The sequence below is a fragment of the Mugil cephalus genome, chromosome 16 (genome assembly GCF_022458985.1).
Source record: "Mugil cephalus isolate CIBA_MC_2020 chromosome 16, CIBA_Mcephalus_1.1, whole genome shotgun sequence".
Lineage (NCBI taxonomy): Eukaryota > Metazoa > Chordata > Actinopteri > Mugiliformes > Mugilidae > Mugil > Mugil cephalus.
Window position 1 is genome coordinate 229,567 of NC_061785.1, and position 19,075 is coordinate 248,641.

Below are 19,075 nucleotides of genomic sequence, written 5' to 3' on the forward strand. Positions count from 1 at the left end.
AGTAGAAATCAAGTGGCAGGAAACATCCCATAATTTAGTGACGAGACCAGAATAAATGAAAAACATGTTCACAGAAAGATCAGTTTACGTCGACATCTGTTTAGAATCGTTGTAGACAAACTTTAGGTGAGTGAATTATTTTATGAGCTACTTCTTTGACTTCATTATTTATCTTATATCTGGCAGGTAATTAATACCTTTATCCTGCAGGAGGCAGCGACACAGGGAGTAGCTGCAGCACTACCTCAAATACACGACGAAGAAGAAGAAGAAGGAGAAGCAGAAGAAGAAGAAGAAGAAGAAGAAGCAGCAGCAGAAGAAGAAGAAGAAGAAGAAGAAGAACGCCTTTGCTGTACATGTTTATATTTGTTTTTATTGAATCACCTCAGACCTGAAACCCGAGGATCATTCAGACCAGACTCCATTCAAAATCTGTCAACTTTAAACTTGTGCCCGGACCTGACTGTGAGTTTAATGGGAGTAAAGCTCGTGTTTACGTGCGTGAACATCACAACTTAGACTTTAATCATTTAATCAGACGCAGGCGAATGAGTCACAGTAGCTTAGCTGCACATTCACAAGAACCAGTAAAAAAGAAAGATTAATCAAAACTGTTCAAATAAAAGGAAAATGAAATAAAATCTAGTAAAGTAGAATAAAAATAATAGGAGAAACATTTACAGGATTAGCAGGTGAACAAATGTCCAAGAACTACAGACAGAATAATATAGTTTGTACAGAATAATATATAGAATAATGTACAGAATAATATACAGTTTATATAGAATAATTTATAAAATAATGTACAGAATAAAGAATAATGTATAAAATCATGTACAGTTTATATAGAATAATTTATAGAATAATATAAAGTTTGTACAGAATAATATATAAAATAATATAAAGTTTGTACAGAATAATATATAGAATAATGTACAGTTTATATAGAATAATATATAAATAATATAAAGTTTATATAGAATAATGTATAAATTAATTTATAGAATAAAGAGTTTATACGTAGGAATAATAATCATGTGTCAGAGTGAACATTAATTACATGCAGTTATCAGCTGGACAGTGTCCTCCTTTCCAGTGTCCAGTGTTTTGACTCATGTCTTTTTCACTGGTTCTGCTCCCAGAAGAACACAGGAAAGTCCAGACTGGAAGAAAGTCTCCATTAAAAACCTGAAGTGCTCAGGTCCTTCTAGTCCAGCGTCCCTGTTGTCCCTGTTGTCCCTGTTGTCCCTCCAGTCCACTCTGTTCTTCACGTAAACTCCCAGGTACTTTGTCCAGACCCTGTGTCCCCTTCCTCCTGAAGTCAATGTCCAGCTCCCTGGACAGCATTCCCCCGTCTTTATGTCTCTGTCCGTCTCTATGTCTCTGTCCGTCTCTATGTCTCTGTCCGTCTTCATGTCTCTATCCGTCTCTATGTCTCTGTCCGTCTTTACGTCTCTGTCTGTCTCTATGTCTCTGTCCGTCTTTACGTCTCTATCCATCTTTACGCCTCTGTCTGTCTCTATGTCTCTGTCTATCTTTACGCCTCTGTCTGTCTCTATGTCTCTGTCTATCTTTATGTCTCTGTCTGTCTCTATGTCTCTGTCCGTCTTCATGTCTCTATCTGTCTCTATGTCTCTGTCCGTCTTTACGTCTCTGTCCGTCTCTATGTCTCTGTCCGTCTTTATGTCTCTGTCCGTCTTTACGTCTCTGTCCGTCTCTATGTCTCTGTCCGTCTTTACGTCTCTGTCCGTCTTTATGTCTCTGTCCGTCTTTACATCTCTGTCCGTCTTCATGTCTCTGTCCGTCTCTGTCTCTGTCCGTCTTTACGTTTCTGTCCGTCTTTATGTCTCTGTCCATCTTTACATCTCTATCTGTCTTTATGTCTCTATCTGTCTCTATGTCTCTATCTGTCTCTATGTCTCTGTCCGTCTCTATGTCTCTGTCCGTCTTCATGTCTCTGTCCACCCGTAGAGTCTTAAACGTACCGTGGTCTGGGGAGTCTGCTTGGATCCAGGTCTTGTAAAACACTAAATATCCTCCCGTCGTTCTCCCTCTGGGTCCCAACGAGCTCCGTTGATCAGAGGGAACCTCCAGACCCACCTGGTCCCTAAACACCACCCAACCTAAACAGACAAACACCGACAAATAACACGGTGACTGTTGTTGTTCCAGACCGGCGGCCATGTTGAAACCTCTGAGGATCCTCCTCACTGTCCCAAGACGTCCTCTGATACGATGCTGCTCCGGATTCATCTCCAGGACGAGGTTCATGGATGGATGGATGGATGGATGGATAGATAGATAGATAGATAGATAGATAGATAGATAGATGGATGGATGGATGGATGGATGGATGGATGGATGGATGGATGGATGGATGGATGGATGGATGGATAGATAGATAGATAGATAGATAGATAGATAGATAGATAGATAGATAGATAGATAGATAGATAGATACTAGTTGTTTATCTGTTCCTCTCAGGTTCGTCAACAGGCTGAAGGAGGATGATGCTGCCTGTGCTGCTGCCCTCCAGACTGGAACCATCTTCCTCTTCCATCAACTCTCTCCTCTGCTGCAGCGCAACAACTCAGGAACCTTCAGACCAGCTGCTCTCACCTGCTCAGGTACAGAACCTCAGAACCAGGACCTCAGAACCAGACAGGACCTCAGGTGGAAGCAGACGGTCTTTGTGTTCTGTGTTCCAGATGTGGAGTCGGTCCTTCAGAGACTCGGGTCTCGTGGATCCCTGCTGGAAGAGTCGGTTCTGATTGGTTGCTCTGATCAGAACCAGGCTCAGTTCTGTCTGGATGTTGGTGAGAAGACGTTCTGTCCCCTTCTCTGTGTGAGCTCCTGGTTCTGGAGGGTCTGGTCTGATGTTGCGGTCTGTGTTCAGGAGAACTGGACCAGGCTGCAGTAGAGGAAGAGTGTGAGGGAACCTTCGTCGACCTGAGGAAAGCTTTCTTCCTGCTGGCAGGAGCTGAGGCGCCTCTAGTGGCCAAGGTGAGGAACTGCAGCCGGTCCGTCTCAACCCCAGGAGAATGGTTTTATCTGTGAGACCTGATCCATGTCCTGGTCCGGTCTGTCCCGCAGGGTCAGGCTCTGCTCCGCTGGCATCAGACCAGCAGATTCTGCAGCTCCACGGGTCAACCCACCCACCGGAACCAGGCCGGCAGCCAGAGGGTCTGCAGCAGCAGCTCCATCATCTACTACCCCAAGGTACCTGAACCAGGTCCAGGTCTGACCCGGTCCTGCCCGGTCTCTAAGGGTTTGTCTTGATGTGGGTGCAGATGTCCCCGGTGGTGATCGTCCTGGTCTCTGATGGGAAACGGTGTCTGTTGGGACGTCAGTCGTCCTTCCCTCAGGGGATGTACAGCGCTCTGGCTGGATTCTGTGACATGGGTCAGTCTCACCTGTCTGTCTCCGTCTCCGTCTCCGTCTCTGTCTCTGTCTCCGTCTCCGTCTCTGTCGCTGTCTAAGTCTCTGTCTAACCCCTCTGTCTCTGTCTCTGTCGCTGTCTCTGTCTCTGTCTCTGTCTCTGTCTCCGTCTAACCCCTCTGTCTCTGTCTATCTCCCTGTCTGTCTCTGTCTCTGTCTGTCTAACCCCTCTGTCTCTGTCTTTCTGTCTCTGTCTCTGTCTGTCTAACCCCTCTGTCTCTGTCTATCTCCCTGTCTGTCTCTGTCTCTGTCTCTGTCTCTGTCTCTGTCTCTGTCTCTGTCTGTCTAACCCCTCTGTCTCTGTCTTTCTGTCTCTGTCTCTGTCTGTCTAACCCCTCTGTCTCTGTCTCTCCCTGTCTGTCTCTGTCTCTGTCTCTGTCTGTCTTTCTGTCCAGGGGAGAGTCTGGAGGAGGCTCTGTGCAGGGAGGTGGCGGAGGAGGTGGGCCTGGAGGTTCAGGGCGTCTCCTACAGCTCCTCACAGCATTGGCCTTTTCCTCACAGCTCCTTCATGCTGGGCTGTCATGCCTCCGTTAGCCCCGCCCACTCTCAGGTGAGCTCACCTTCATCATGTGTGTGTGTGTGTGTGTGTTTTAATGTTGCGTCATGTGACCTGCCGTGGTTTCCTGTCCAGCTGAGCGTGGACCACTCGGAGCTGGAAGACGCTCGCTGGTTCACTCTGGAGGAAATCACCTGCGCCCTGAAGGTGAAGACTCCTCCCAGGAGAGGCCACGCCCCCGTCCTCTGGCTGCCCCCCCCCCACGCCATCGCCTACCGCCTCATCACAGAGTGGACACACCACCAGAGACTCAGAGAGGATGTTCAGCCTGTGGATGTACAGTAAAAACCCTGACGGTCTGAGCTGGACCAGAACCCCTGTGAGGACCAGAACTCTGGATCTGGTTTTAGTTTCCTGTCTCTGGTCAGTGAGTGAGATTCAGAGTCAGACTCTTTGAACAGAACCAGACTCCTTCATCCTTCATGTTTCTGTTAATGATGTCATCACAGACTCTAGTTCTACACAAACACGATGTTGTACTAGAATGGATTTCTGTTAACTGGTGTTCCTAATAAAGTGGCTAGTGAGCGTCAGTTCAGTATTCAGTGAGAGTGATGTCACAGACGCCCCCTGGTGACATCATTAGTTATGTTCCTTCTGGTTGTCAACCAGCTGTCACCTTCATCTTATAATCGTGTTTCTGTTCTAGGATTTATTGTAGTGACACAGGTGGTAGATCCAGACTAGCGTCAAAAGCACTTTTCATACAAATGTAGCACAAAGTGCTACACAATAATCCCCCCTGTACCTATGAATAGTGGACTGAGAAACACTGCTCTAAGGTAACATAACCGTCTCTGTCGCTAAGATTTAGGCCGATTACAAACAGAACCAACCAGATTATGAAGTCTGTCAGAAAGAACTGAGTGAACCACTGTGTCGGAGGCAGCAGTCGATCAAGTAGGACCAAGGTTTTCTCACAGTTTTCTCATATCCACTCTGGACCTGGGGTCATTTAACGCCTGGACTCAGTCTCAGTGCTGCGGTTTGTCTGAAGTCCTGATTGATATGGATCAAATACACTGTGGTTGTTTATAAAATCATTTAACTCATTAAAACAAGTTTCTCTGAAATTTTGCTTAAAACTAAACACTTCAGTATCAAACTTCTCTAGTGTTTTCTCTCACATAAATACGTTTATACGATATATATATATCATATATATATATATATATATATATATATATATATTACACATACAATTACAGCTGACATGCGCTGCAAATTCTTCACAGTTGGAGCTGGCTGACTTTCTGCTAGAATTATTAAAAGAAGGATTAATGAGGCATCAGCTGTATCAGCTTTGCCTGACTTGTTTTTTTAATTGCTTTATTGTAGATGGTTTGTTTTCCCAGAATATTTGAAAGTTGACCACTAATTTGTTCTTCCTCCATCTTCTTTCTGCTACACAACAGTTTCTCTTTAGTTGTTTGGTTGTTTGGTTGGTTTGGGAGGTGTTGTGTTGGTAGTGGTCTTTTTCACTTTTAATGGAGCCACTGGGTCAAGAGCTGAACTTAGTTTCTTGTTAAAACTTTCCACATTAAAACCACAGGAGGACGGTAAAAATTCTGAATGTCACTTAAAAGTCTGATAAAATTAGAAGCCACTTCAGCAGTAAGATAGCGTTTCCTGACAGTTCACTCCATTGGATTTTGTTGCTGAATATGTCATAGGATATGTCCTTTGTGATGAGTGGGCTGAGTGACATAACCACATCAGAGCTGAACACAATGTAAAGCTGTGCTGTGGAGCAGAAAACACAGTCACATAAACCGGGTCAATCACTTCTTTAAAACATGTCAGATTTTTCTCCCTAACCGGACCTGGTTCCATAAAAACACATCAGAAATGTTGAGTCCTGGGTCATTTTGGTTCCAGTGATCTACTAATGAAGGCCGTGCTTTTTATTAAGAGACATTGTTCTGTTGCTTCGTGTCTATATAAAGCCAGAACATTCGAAAGTTCTTCAGAGACTAAAACGTCTAAAACAAGGAACCTAAAGAAGATCCAGGTTCTCAGCCAGGAAGGTCCAGCTGCCTCCAGATCACCAGGAAGTACAGATTCAGTCCTTCATCAGTCGGATCCACTCTGCAAAAATACAGACGACCCAACATCTGGACGTCCAAGGGTTTCTACAGCAACCAATGACCCTGATCAATGAGAGACAGAGCTTAGCCCCAAGAACACAGGAACTGGACAGTCAGGACCTGGAAGAAGATTCTGTGGTCAGATGAGTCCAGTTTCCAGCTTTATCTTCCTCCTGCTAATGTTCTGCTACGCAGAAGGCCAGGCCAAGCATCATCTCCAGCATGGACAGTAGCTACTGTCAGACATGGTGGAGGCAGCATCATGCTTTGATGCATGATGCTGCTGGTGGATCACAGAGACCATCCAGATCAGGAAGGAGGTGGACCAGACCATGAGCATTCATGCTCTCCTGCACATGGGACTCTCTTCTCCAGAGACCATCGGACAGCACGGGGCGTACACATCACTTCCACCGGATGATGCCTCTGAATCAGACTGCAGAAACATGTCAGGTATCTAAAATTCTCACCTATCCCTCCTGTCTTACTAAAAGAATCAAATAACACTGAAAGATTAAGGAAGACACAATGAAGTTTTGAGTTATTGGTGAGAACAAGTGAAAACTATGACAAATATGACAAAAATGAAAATAAACTGTATACTCTGAATTACATGTGGAAGCGTGAATTATTTTGTTGTCCTGTAAGAGGTGTGTTACTGAATGTGAGTGTGTATTTCATTGTTCAACACCCTGTGCTGTACTGGGCCTGAGACAAAGTCATCACAGTCACTCATGTTCTTCAGATATTGCAGAGGAGTCATGAGTCTGAGAGTGTTACTGAATTAAACAACCTGTCTTTATTAATGAAAACAGTTCATTTCTGAACAGAAAGGTGATGTTAGCTTATTTCCTTAGGCCTTAACCTCCAGTAGTGGAGGGTGGTGCTCAGTCTTTTCTTCTTAGGATTGGAGGCCTATGGTATAAATCCTCTTATTGGGAAGGTCAGCAAGGTGGAACAGACAGACCAGGGTTCAAACCTGTGTCATAAGGGAGATGGAACAAGAATCTCTAGGGTTCAGTCCATCTGAGTTGTTATTTTCCCATAAATTCCAAGATTCATTAAAATGGGCGACAGTAGATGTGTCCAGGGGAGCTGTCCAGTGCTGAAGTGACCTCTCCTCGTGCTAACCTGGCTAAACTCAATTGACTCCTTGAATCTGACAATATCCCACATGAACATTTTTTTTTCTTTTTTTCTAAACGTTGACCTATTTTTAATTGAGCACCACATGAGATCCGACACGGTGCTGGAGATACTTTCAGTCCTGTGTGAGACACACACGATACACTGAGTAAAGTCAGCCGCCACGTTCTTCTGCACTATCCTTAATTAAAGCATTAGTTTACCACATATAAAAACAGCCCTTCAAAATAAAAGCGTCATTCATGCATGCTGTCAATTGGTAAAAGGTGATGATTCAATTCAATTCAGTTTTATTTATATAGCGCCAATAACAACACAAATCGTCTCAAGACGCTTCACAAAAACCAGCCTGAAACCTCCAGAGCAGCCTGAGGGAAAAACTCCCTTTAACAGGAAGAAACCTTGAGCAGAACCAGCTCATATGGAGGAACCATCTGCTGAAGACCAGCCGGGTAGAACCAGAGAAGATAGAGAGAAGAAGAACAGGAGAAACAAGATAAACTAACTTCTGTCACAGATACAAACATCAAGCTGAAGGAAACATGTAGGGTCTAGTAATATAACACATAGCTGATGATCTGTGACAGTTTGTGAGTATAACAGGAATCATGGGCAGGTTGGTGAATAGTTCATCTAGGTAGGAGTGGACACCTGGAGGAGGACATGAAGACTGGGACAGATGTAGTTTATGGAGCTCCACAGGTCTGAGACACAGACTCCAGACCATGAAGACTGGGCTGGTTGATGAGGCCACGGCAGCAGATGTAGCTTAGAACTCCACAGGTCAGATATTCAGCCTCCAGACCAGAGACCCTCACAAGAAGATGGAGGGAGAGAGGGAGACACAGTGGTTAGTAAATTATAAGAGATAGAAAATAAAATGATAAGATATTAGAGGACAGGAGCCAGAGAAGAAAAAGGAGAGGACATGTCCTCAGTGCATCGTCCCCCTGCAGCCTAGGCCTATAGCAGCATAACTAATAAAAATAACTTAATAAAAAATAAGGACTAACAGAAATGAAAACTGTATGTCTGTGTCAAATAATGTCAATATAAATATAAATGTGGAGTCTCAGAATAAAAGCCCCTTCAGTTTTGTAATATTTTAGTTACTTTTCACATGAGTTTAATTTGTTAATTATTTTCATAAAATTTAAATTCATTCACCATTTACCAGTTGACTGTGTGCATGAATGACGCTTTTATTTTGAAGGGCTGTTTTTATATGCTCTTACGGTAACACTTCAATTGAGGACGAAGTGCAAAAGAGCACTGGTTAAAAACTGGTGAAACAGGTGGAACCTGATGTGAGCTCAGATCTTTATCTTTCAGCCTTTATCAAAGCCACGCCTCCAACACATGAATCATCCAATCAGCTGAGGCCGGTAAGAGGAAGGAACCAGGAAACAGTCTCCTCTGACTCTGACTGGGGGCGTTGACCAACAACAAGTACACAACGTTCACATTAGACAAGTAGAAACTCTTCCTGATGAAATGCATTCTGGGATACCTGGCAGTACAAAGTACACACTAGATACCTCCTGATCCGTCCTGGTTAAAGCAGCCGGGACAAGAACACATCCAGGTGGTTCCTGATCAGATGGGACTTTGAACTGAACAAAACTTTAACACAAGAACTGAAGCTGATGAACTCCTGTGTCTCTGCTACAGGTCAGACTGGTTTCAAAGTCACTCTGATGAGTTTTTACAACTAATGAGGGACAACGAGCAGCTTCTTCTCAACACATGAATCTGGAAAGTGTCTGGAAGTCGACCTGAGGTGAGAAACCTGGAAATGTTTAACTGGATCACTCTGATCATGTTGTGTTGTATCCGTACATTTCATATATTTCTTGATGCTGATTGGCTGTTTTAAAACATCTTTAAAACATAATGTGATTCTACCAGGTATCAAAGTATTTTACAGTGATTTAAACATGTTAGTGTCACAGAGTTTAATCTCAGCTCTGTTCACGTAAACAGAGAATGTGAGGACTGGTCTGACAGCTTGGATCAGTCTTACAGTGTATTTCTCTTTTCCAACACTGAGGAGTGAAGTTCATCTTGAACAGTTCATGATTCAACTCATGCTGCAGCATCTTTTCTCCATGTTTCCAGAGTCTTAGTTCTGTCTCCTCAGTCATCAGACCAATACAACATGTTGTTTAGTATTTAAAGGTGAAGATAAATCATCATGATGATCATTATGGACACTTTCAACATAACTATTTGATGTTTGCTGGCTCTAGAAAACATGGACAGCAGTCTGCTGATCCAGGGTAAGAAATCTAAACTGATGCTTCATCTAGTATTGTACACATTCTAGCAGCAGGAGACATAAAGACACATTCATCCATCAAATAGAAGAGTATCTAGAGCTGCAAAAATAATCCTTCATGTTTCCTGAAGTTTGTCCTGTTATTTCAAAAAACACCAACAACAACAACAAAACACACAAAAAATAAGCAAAAAAAAAAAAAAAAAAAAAAAAAAAAAAAAAAAAAACAGGGTGACCAGCAGGCCAGCACTCAGTCACTAGCAACTAACAAGAAGACACCAGCTATGGCCACCTCCCTTCACCAGTGTTTCATTAAGTTAGGCCCATCACCATGGGCTAGTTGCACAAAATGAAGACACAATTTCTCCTATATTCAGCTCCAAAACTAAATGTTAAATCTAAATGTAAGTGTTATTTCTAACATGTTCATAGTGGGTGGAGCCCTGAGGAGACATTTTTTTCCAGATACAGTAGCATTAGCATTAGGATGATGTCAAAGCAAATGTGGTCCGTACGGTGCATGTTGATCGCCAACTAATCTAGCAAAGAGTTGGTTCATCTTCTGCTAGTCTTAGCTAGACAGATTTTTCCTCCATGCTAATCATACTAAGCTAGTTGGAAGACAAACTTACCGATGCAGTCGTGGTTCAGAGTTGCAGAGCTGCACCTGAACATGTAGATGCATGAAAGTCTGAATTTTAGTCAAAAATCGCTCTGCCAACGTTTTCCAATAAAAATGGGACATGCAGTCAGCCAGTCAATGAATGGCAGCATGGAGAGAGAAAGATCCGAAAGAGACGCAGTCCTATCACAACACTGCTCAGAATGAAGCTTTAATTTTGGTACTGCAGCGTTAATTAGCATATTGGTTAAATGTTTAGTTTCACCTAGCGCAATATTTAACATTCATATTCAACCTTTAACATTTATGTTAAATATTTACAATTAGATTTAACAATTACATTTATATTTATCATTTAATGTTTAGATTTAACTTTTAGTAAGTTTGATTAAAAAAAAAATAATAATAACAATAATAAAAAAAAGACTGGAAAATTCACACCTCATATTTTATGAGTTATTTTGCAGCCACAAATGCTAATTTCACGCAGGAGAGCAATGGTGGATTTTGCTACAAATCCACGGCAACCAACCTCCGCCTCCACCGCTGCTGTCCAGCTTCTGCTGCCATCTCTGCATATCTAGTTCTCTTGCGCTCATTAGCCTCCTCAACTCTGTCTTCCCACAGGACAATAAGTTCAATAAAATACACTACCTTCTCTACTTCTGACCACAACCGCATGTTCAGTCTCAGCCAGTTACTCACTATCTGCACTGGGATGATCAGCTGGTTTGTGTCGGCTCTCAGCTCCCAGGCTCCACCTACCCTTAGCTGCCCTGCTAACCTCCATGCTCCACAGCTTTCTCCACTTCAACTTGCTTTTCTCTACACTCTCCCAGTTCACCCACTGTCCTTGCTTACCCTGTGACACTGCCTTAGTGGAGTAGATTCATAGGCAAGAGGAAGCACTAAGATGCACTTCTTTCTTTCTGTTACTGATGCCTTGCTCCACAGAGGTTTCCGTGCACACAGCCACAGGCCTTCACACCCTTGCTGTGTATGAGCTGTGATATCCCTAAGCCTGAGGTCTAAGTTTGAAATGCTTTGAATAATTTCTTTCCTCAATCCTTCAAACGGCACTTTATCTATAAGATTAGCATCATTCCACGTTCCCACTCTTCACTGACTTCTCTAACATATCATAACAAGGAGGAGGATCCTTCAACAGAAACATGATTCTCCTGAACACAGCTGTGTGTCCATGAAGAGTGACCGGTCTATGGGTGAACCTTATAACTTCAAAGATGGACACCAGTCTGATGATCCAGGGTGAGAAGAACAGCATTTATCTGAACAAACAAACCAAATATTTAGCATTAAAACTTAAGAATCCAGAAAGAATTTACTCAGGATGTTAATCCAGGTTGTGTTTTAACAGGATCCATCAGCAAAGACCAGATCCCTCTGGAGTCACAACTGTGTCCATAAAGAGTGACTGGTCTATGGGTGAACGTATTAACTTCAAAGATGGACAGAAGTCTGCTGATCCAGGGTCAGAATGAACACAGATCTATTCATCATTGTTCAGTTGTGTTGATTAGTCTGTCATGTTTTAGTCCAGAGTTTATCTGTAGTTTAGTTTCCTCTGTTAAACACCACATTCAGTCATCAGAGCAGGGTTTGTTGTTCTCATCTTGTGTTTGTGGCATCAATAAAATGATGATCATCACCAAAGTGTGTTTGTTAAAGAAGTGAGTTTGAATGAAAGATGTTTCTCCACAGACGTCAGCAGCAGATCTCAGTGGTTTCCAGTCATCAGTCTGAGCAGCAGCATCACAAAGACCTGGACTCCATATTCATGGTGAGGAAATGTTCAATCACAGCTGCTACTGCTAACCTCAACAAGCACAAACTACCATTCTGCTTGGAGAAGTCTTCATGTTGCATGCTGACCACAAGCAGCCTTTCACATCAACGTGACTGGAGATTATTATTCTGTTCCAGCTGCTGGAGGAGAAAATGGTCAGTTTTATGAAGAAGGAGCTGAAGAAGATCCAGAAGGTTGTGAGTCCAGATTACCCAGAATGCTCAGAGAGTCAGAGGGAGGATGAGGAGGTGTTGGAGGGTGAGGATGAAGAGCAGAGGAGGAGCAGCAGAGATTTATTGGTGAAGATGACAGTGAACTTCCTGAGGAGAATGAAGCAGGAGGAGCTGGCTGACTGTCTGCAGAGCAGTAAGAGGATTTAACAGCTTTAACTGGATGGAAAGAGGAAATGGAGGAAACATGGGACAAGTTTACATTTCTACACTCTGATGTTAATATGATGCAAACATCTGAATCAGATCTATGAATTCTACTGGACTGAAAACAGTCACATGTAAATGTTATTGTTATATCACTGATTAATTACATTTCTTGTTTGTTCAGGAACTGGTGCTGCAGAGTGTGGACGTAAAGTTAAATCTGATCTAAAGGAGAAGTTCCAGTGTTTGTTTGAGGGAATTGCTAAAGCTGGAAACTCAACCCTTCTGAATGAGATCTACACAGAGCTCTACATCACAGAGGGAGGGACTGCAGAGGTCAATGATGAACATGAGGTCAGACAGATTGAAACAGCATCCAGGAAACTACACAGACCAGAAACAAGCATCAGACAAGAAGACCTCTTTAAAGCCTCACCTGGAAGACATGGACCAATCAGAAGAGTGATGACAAAGGGAGTGGCTGGCATTGGGAAAACAGTCTTAACACAGAAGTTCACTCTGGACTGGGCTGAAGACAAAGCCAACCAGGACATCCTCTTCATATTTCCATTGACTTTCAGAGAGCTGAATGTGGTGAAAGAGAGAAAGTTCAGCTTGGTGGAACTTGTTCATCACTTCTTCACTGAAACCAAAGAAGCAGGAATCTGCAGCTTTGAAGACTTCCAGGTTGTGTTCATCTTTGACGGTCTGGATGAGTGTCGACTTCCTCTGGACTTCCACAACACTGAGATCCTGACTGATGTTACAGAGTCCACCTCAGTGGATGTGCTGCTGACAAACCTCATCAGGGAGAAACTGCTTCCCTCTGCTCGCCTCTGGATGACCACACGACGTGCAGCAGCCAATCAGATCCCTCCTGAGTGTGTTGACATGGTGACAGAGGTCAGAGGGTTCACTGACCCCCAGAAGGAGGAGTACTTCAGGAAGAGGTTCAGAGATGAGGAGCAGGCCAGCAGCATCATCTCCCACATCAAGACATCACGAAGCCTCCACATCATGTGTCACATCCCAGTCTTCTGCTGGATCACTGCTACAGTTCTGGAGGATGTGTTGGAAACCAGAGAGGGAGGAGAGCTGCCCAAGACCCTGACTGAGATGTACATCCACTTCCTGGTGGTTCAGGCTAAAGTCAAGAAGGTCAAGTATGATGGAGGAGCTGAGACAGATCCACACTGGAGTCCAGAGAGCAGGAAGATGATTAAGTCTCTGGGAAAACTGGCTTTTGATCAGCTGCAGAAAGGAAACCTGATCTTCTATGAATCAGACCTGACAGAGTGTGGCATCGATATCAGAGCAGCCTCAGTGTACTCAGGAGTGTTCACACAGATCTTTAAAGAGGAGAGAGGCCTGTACCAGGACAAGGTGTTCTGCATCGTCCATCTGAGCGTTCAGGAGTTTCTGGCTGCTCTTCATGTCCATCTGACCTTCATCAACTCTGGAGTCAACCTGATGGAAGAACAACAAACTACATCTCTGTGGCCTAAATTACTTGAAAAACTAACACGTCTCCATCAGAGTGCTGTGGACAAGGCCTTACAGAGTCCAAATGGACACCTGGACTTGTTCCTCCGCTTCCTCCTGGGTCTTTCACTGCAGACCAATCAGACTCTCCTACGAGGCCTGCTGACACAGACAGGAAGTAGATCACAGACCAATCAGGAAACAGTCCAGTACATCAAGGAGAAGATCAGTGAGAATGTGTCTGCAGAGAGAAGCATCAATCTGTTCCACTGTCTGAATGAACTGAATGATGGTTCTCTAGTGGAGGAGATCCAACAGTCCCTGAGATCAGGACGTCTCTCCACAGATAAACTGTCTCCTGCTCAGTGGTCAGCTCTGGTCTTCATCTTACTGTCATCAGGAGAAGATCTGGATGAGTTTGACCTGAAGAAATACTCTGCTTCAGAGGAGGCTCTTCTGAGGCTGCTGCCAGTGGTCAAAGCCTCCAACAAAGCTCTGTAGGTGGATTTAGGAACTATTTGAAACATGATTCATTTAGTAAATGACAAATAAAACATTTGATGTTGATTCTTCTTCAGGCTGAGCAGCTGTAACCTCTCAGAGAGAAGCTGTGAAGCTCTGTCCTCAGTTCTCAGCTCCCAGTCCTCCAGTCTGAGAGAGCTGGACCTGAGTAACAACAACCTGCAGGATTCAGGAGTGAAGCTGCTGTCTGCTGGACTGGAGAGTCCTCACTGTAAACTGGAAACTCTCAGGTCAGGATACAGCTGCTTGTTGATCAGTTAAATCCTGATTTAGGTTCATGTTGGTACAAGTTCAACATGTGGAGGATTTTCCTTCTTCTTCTTGAGTTTCCGATATGTTTCTATCTCCAGTCTGTCAGGGTGTCTGATCACAAAGAAAGGATGTTCTTCTCTGGCCTCAGCTCTGAGCTCCAACCCCTCCCATCTGAGAGAGCTGGACCTGAGCTACAACCATCCAGGAGACAAGGGAGTGAAGCTGCTGTCTGCTGGACTGGAGGATCCACTCTGGAGACTGGACACTCTCAGGTATGGACACATAACCCTAACCCCTCCACATGTGGGACAGCCCCAGTTTCTTCTTTTTGATCAGCATCGTACCATGCAAAAAAAATATATATATTTTGAGTGTTACAGGGAGTTTGAAAGCTTTTTTTTCCAGAAAGCCCAACTTCCTGGTGTTCAGCAACACTTTGAAAGATGGTGTTTGTATGCTCCCTGTACGTTGCAATAAACCCGATCCAGGATGTTATTGTCTCTGAGTGGAAAGTTTATGGATCTATGGGTTTGGGAAGCACTGATTTAACCCACATTTACAGCTGCCTCTGGTGTATTGGATTGTATTGATATGCTGATCAGATAATACAGCTCCTCTTATGCAAACATTTATAATGACACTGTTTGCTGTACACCATGAGTTGTGGATAACTAATCCACCTTTGCATTGGCCATAGTCCAAACTTCTCAGTTAAGAGAGTTTACTTGTAGCACAACCATAGGAATGTTGGAATGTCTGGAAAGTTATTGTCATACCAGGTCTCAGTGGCAATTGCGACAAAACTGTCCCTCGCTTGCTATACAATCCTCAGCCATTTTGGTTGCTGATACACCTAGCATTCTTCAGGAACAAACTATGAGGATTAGCTTGTAGCCTAGCATGCAGTCCACTCCTCTTGTTCCGGTTTGTTTACAGTGTCTCCTCTGTCTCCTAGGCAACAAATGTGTAATAGTGACGTCGCCAGTGATCGGCTGCACTTCTGCTGTTATAAAATCAGTCTTGGGATATTCATAAAGTCTCTGCTGACTCTCTGTTTCTGATGAATCAACACATCTGTACTGATTTAAGGCACCCACAAAATGCAGTACGGAGAAACATAAAAAGAAAAAAAAAAAGCAGAGTGCCCTGATCCACTGTATCCATATCCACAAAATCATTGTTTGTGTGTTTGTTCCTCCAGGATGGACCATGGTGGAGAGCAGAGGTTAAAACCTGATGTGAGGAAGTGTAAGTTTGACTTATGATGACAAACTGTCAGTTTAAAATCAAAGCTGATAGTTGTGGTATTTATTCATTTAATCATCACTGACAAGAGAATCCTGATCTAAAGTATCACCATTAAACTTTCTATGAATGAACAACAGATCAGTGAGTAAAGAAAGAATGAATCCATCAGATGTGTCACATGATAAACTGCAGCTGGGTTGTGTCTTTTTCTCTATATCAGATTTCTGTGAACTTGAAGTCGACACAAACTCAGTCAGTAGAAACCTCAAACTATCTGACAACAACAGGAAGGTGATATATGTGGAGGAGGAGCAGCCATATCCTGATCATCCAGACAGATTTATCTGGAATCAGCTGCTGTGTAGAAATGTTGTGACTGGTCGATGTTACTGGGAGGTTGAGTGGAGCGGAGGGGTTGATATATCAGTGAGTTAAAGAGGAATCAGACGGAGAGGAAACATGAATGACTGTGTGTTTGGATGCAATGATCAGTCCTGGAGTCTGAGCTGCTCTGATCATCGTGGTTACTATGTCTGGCACAATAACAGAGAAACATCCGTCCCCTCGTCCCCTGTCTCTAACAGAGTCTCAGTGTATGTGGACTGTCCTGCTGGAACTCTGTCCTTCTACAGAGTGTCCTCTAACAAACTGATCCACCTCCACACCTTCAACACCACATTCACTCAACCTCTCTCTCCTGGATTTAGAGCCTGGTCTCCTGGTTCCTCAGTGTCTCTGTGTTCTCTGTAGGAAGGAAGGAGAGTCTTTAAAGTGACAGCAGCTTCAACTCTGCTTTAAATGTTGATGGTGGATTCTCTTTGGTTCACAGATGAATCACTGACTATGATTTCATGTCAGAATATGTTTTATCTCAAATGAGATGAGATGAGATGAGATGAGATGAGATGAGATGAGATGAGATGAGATGAGATGAGATGAGATGAGATGAGATGGGGGTTATCTTTACACATGGTTGTTTAAGAAAATGAGAGGCTCCTCATTGCATCAGTTGGTCTTAAATAACTTGTAGAACTAATGATCCACCAGGAGGCACTGGACTATGAGCTCAGTAAGATCCAAGTGATGAGTTCTTTTTCTGACCAGGCTGTGTGTAATGCTCATGTCTATCATTATGAATATAACTGAACCAGTATCATCTACTAGTACTGGTTGAGAAAGAAAATTGTGTGTAAGGGCACATGGTATGCAGAACATCGTTACACTTATTCCACTTGGTAAAATTCACAGTTTGTTTGTAAAAAGCTTCATTATTTAAAAAGAAAAAAAAAGAAAAAAAAACACTTAGAAGTAAGGGTCTAAAATGGGCAAAAATAAAAATAGGGGAATTCTGAAGCTACTGGTGTGATATTAGTGGATAACCTTTGGAAAAATCAATAAAAGGTACTGGATATCATCACAATGTTAAAAGCAAAAGCAAAAAAAACGATGGGCATTTGATGCGAACAGCCACACACCCCTGCAGATAAGATGAGGCCTCCTAGATTCTAAGGTCACAAAGCCTCAGCAACAGTGATGATGACAATTTCTAATGGTGTAATTGGTTAAAATGTAGGGGATGGACAGAAGGTGTGACCTGTGAAGTCCCCAAATTATACAAGACGAGAACAAAGGCTTTTACACTTTAGAGTGGGATTGTGAGAACTTCTGTGCACTGTAAGACTGCTCTCCTTTGTTGATGGCAATAAAGACCACTCTGATGCTCTGAATGCTGACTCCTGACGATTTCTTCGAGACACCAAAGAGAAGACTCCACCAGGCTGAATTGAACAACTGCCGGGGGCTTTCTTTGACAAAGGTCTCCTATTTGACACAAAATTTATTGGATAGCCAGGCCGATTGGACGGAGAGAATCATCGCGAAGGTGTGCACAATCCCATGCACAACTGAACACAGAGCAAGATGGAGTGGTGGTACGTTGGAGATGTGACCAGAAAGACCATCGTCGCGTTGATTGCCCCATCAGTCCATGGGTGGGGCCAGCAAGAGAGTGGCAATAGGGGTACCTAGAGAAGCCAGGGGGGATACACATGTCACCGGTCATGTTAACACAACCACAGAAGGAACCCACTGCTGCTGTTGAAATACAGAATCAAGAATATGCTTTTATGGTGGACACAGGAGCCACCCATTCCTGTATGGGCAGCGAGGACTCCTCCCTCCCCCTCTCAGATCAGTCCATCAAAACCGTAGGCTGGTCTGGGACAACCCAAGTAATTCCTCTAACATGACCGGTGCACATGAAAATGTCAGGAAAATTAATAACAGCATACTCAGAAAGCACTCCAATTAATTTATTGGGACAAGACATCCTGTGCCCACTTAAAGCGACAATCATCTGCACACACAAAGGCCTTACACTGGATCTCAAAATAGAGCATTCCATTGGCATGATGACGGTTCAAGACTTAATAGACCAGACACCTTTGTTCACCCTTGTCTGCCCAAGATTCAAGAACACTTTATTGATCCCCGCAGGGAAATTGTTTTGTCCAAGTCTTAAGCAAACAGAGAACATAAATGTGACTAGACATAGACATAAGAGTATGAGTCAAGGAGAAAAAATTGAATAAGATAAAAAATAAAAAAAAATAGTGTAGTGTAACAATAAGGTAGGAATTATAAGAAAATATTCTGAAAATATACAGTTCAATCTACAATCCCAGACATGAGATATATATATATGTACATTTTAAAGTGTCTCAGTCCGGATCCAAAGTGTCTCAGTGTTTGTTAAATAAAGTTTCATTAAAGTAAAGTGTCTTGTATGCAGACACAGATGCACAACAGATGGTGCAATCACCCAAGCCATTAGCTGTTAGCCTGCTAACAGTTAGCGTTGTGTGTTCTGATGGCTGTGGGGATGAATGACCTCCTGAAGCGCTCCGTCCTACAGCTCAGTGATAGAAGCCGTTGGCTGCAGCTGTTTTCCTGTCCAGCCAGGGTGCGGTGAAGGAGGTGGCTGTCACAGTCCAGGATGCTCTCAACTTTCCTCATGTAGCACCTTTCCGTGACAGTCCAAACTCCTCCCCAGAACCGAGCCAGCTCTAAGGATGGGCTTGTCCAGACGCCTCCTGTTCTTTGCACCTGCGCTAGGAAACCCCAACTCATCTCATCTTCCGTACCACTTAATCCTGCACTAGGGTCGCAGGGGTTGCTGGAGTCTATCCCAGCAGTCATCAGGTGAGAGGTGGGGTACACCCTGGACAGGTCGCCAGCCTATCACAGGGCAAACACTGAG

At 43.5% G+C, this 19,075-nt stretch overlaps 3 protein-coding genes across 5 annotated transcripts in view; all 3 read left to right on the top strand.

Moving 5' to 3' along the window:
• The first annotated feature begins 285 nt into the window (after positions 1 to 285).
• nudt13 (nudix (nucleoside diphosphate linked moiety X)-type motif 13) lies at positions 286 to 4,528 on the top strand. Of its 3 annotated transcripts, XM_047608295.1 has the most exons (10): positions 286 to 465; positions 1,143 to 1,283; positions 2,173 to 2,265; positions 2,486 to 2,628; positions 2,710 to 2,817; positions 2,898 to 3,004; positions 3,095 to 3,220; positions 3,292 to 3,403; positions 3,835 to 3,989; positions 4,071 to 4,528. In XM_047608295.1, exons 3-10 carry the CDS (start codon positions 2,183 to 2,185, stop codon positions 4,278 to 4,280), a joined length of 1,044 nt encoding a protein of 347 aa, XP_047464251.1. In that variant the 5' UTR covers positions 286 to 465; positions 1,143 to 1,283; positions 2,173 to 2,182; the 3' UTR covers positions 4,281 to 4,528. The 3 variants fall into 3 exon arrangements, with proteins under 3 accessions (XP_047464251.1, XP_047464252.1, XP_047464250.1); XM_047608296.1 differs by lacking the exon at positions 1,143 to 1,283 and having other exon boundaries at positions 286 to 476; XM_047608294.1 differs by lacking the exon at positions 1,143 to 1,283.
• Positions 4,529 to 8,562: 4,034 nt separating this feature from the next.
• The window catches only part of LOC125022304 (NLR family CARD domain-containing protein 3-like), a 28,959-nt gene continuing 18,446 nt past the window's right edge, over positions 8,563 to 19,075 (top strand). The window contains exon 1 of the mRNA XM_047608834.1: positions 8,563 to 9,008. The gene's annotated coding sequence lies outside the window, so the exon portion shown is untranslated. The remainder of the gene's footprint in view (positions 9,009 to 19,075) is intronic.
• Positions 9,025 to 17,543, top strand: LOC125022299 (protein NLRC3-like). Its single transcript, XM_047608826.1, has 10 exons — positions 9,025 to 9,507; positions 11,281 to 11,397; positions 11,507 to 11,620; positions 11,851 to 11,929; positions 12,073 to 12,301; positions 12,497 to 14,291; positions 14,373 to 14,546; positions 14,667 to 14,840; positions 15,770 to 15,816; positions 16,037 to 17,543. Exons 1-10 carry the CDS (start codon positions 9,461 to 9,463, stop codon positions 16,249 to 16,251), a joined length of 2,991 nt encoding a protein of 996 aa, XP_047464782.1. The 5' UTR covers positions 9,025 to 9,460; the 3' UTR covers positions 16,252 to 17,543.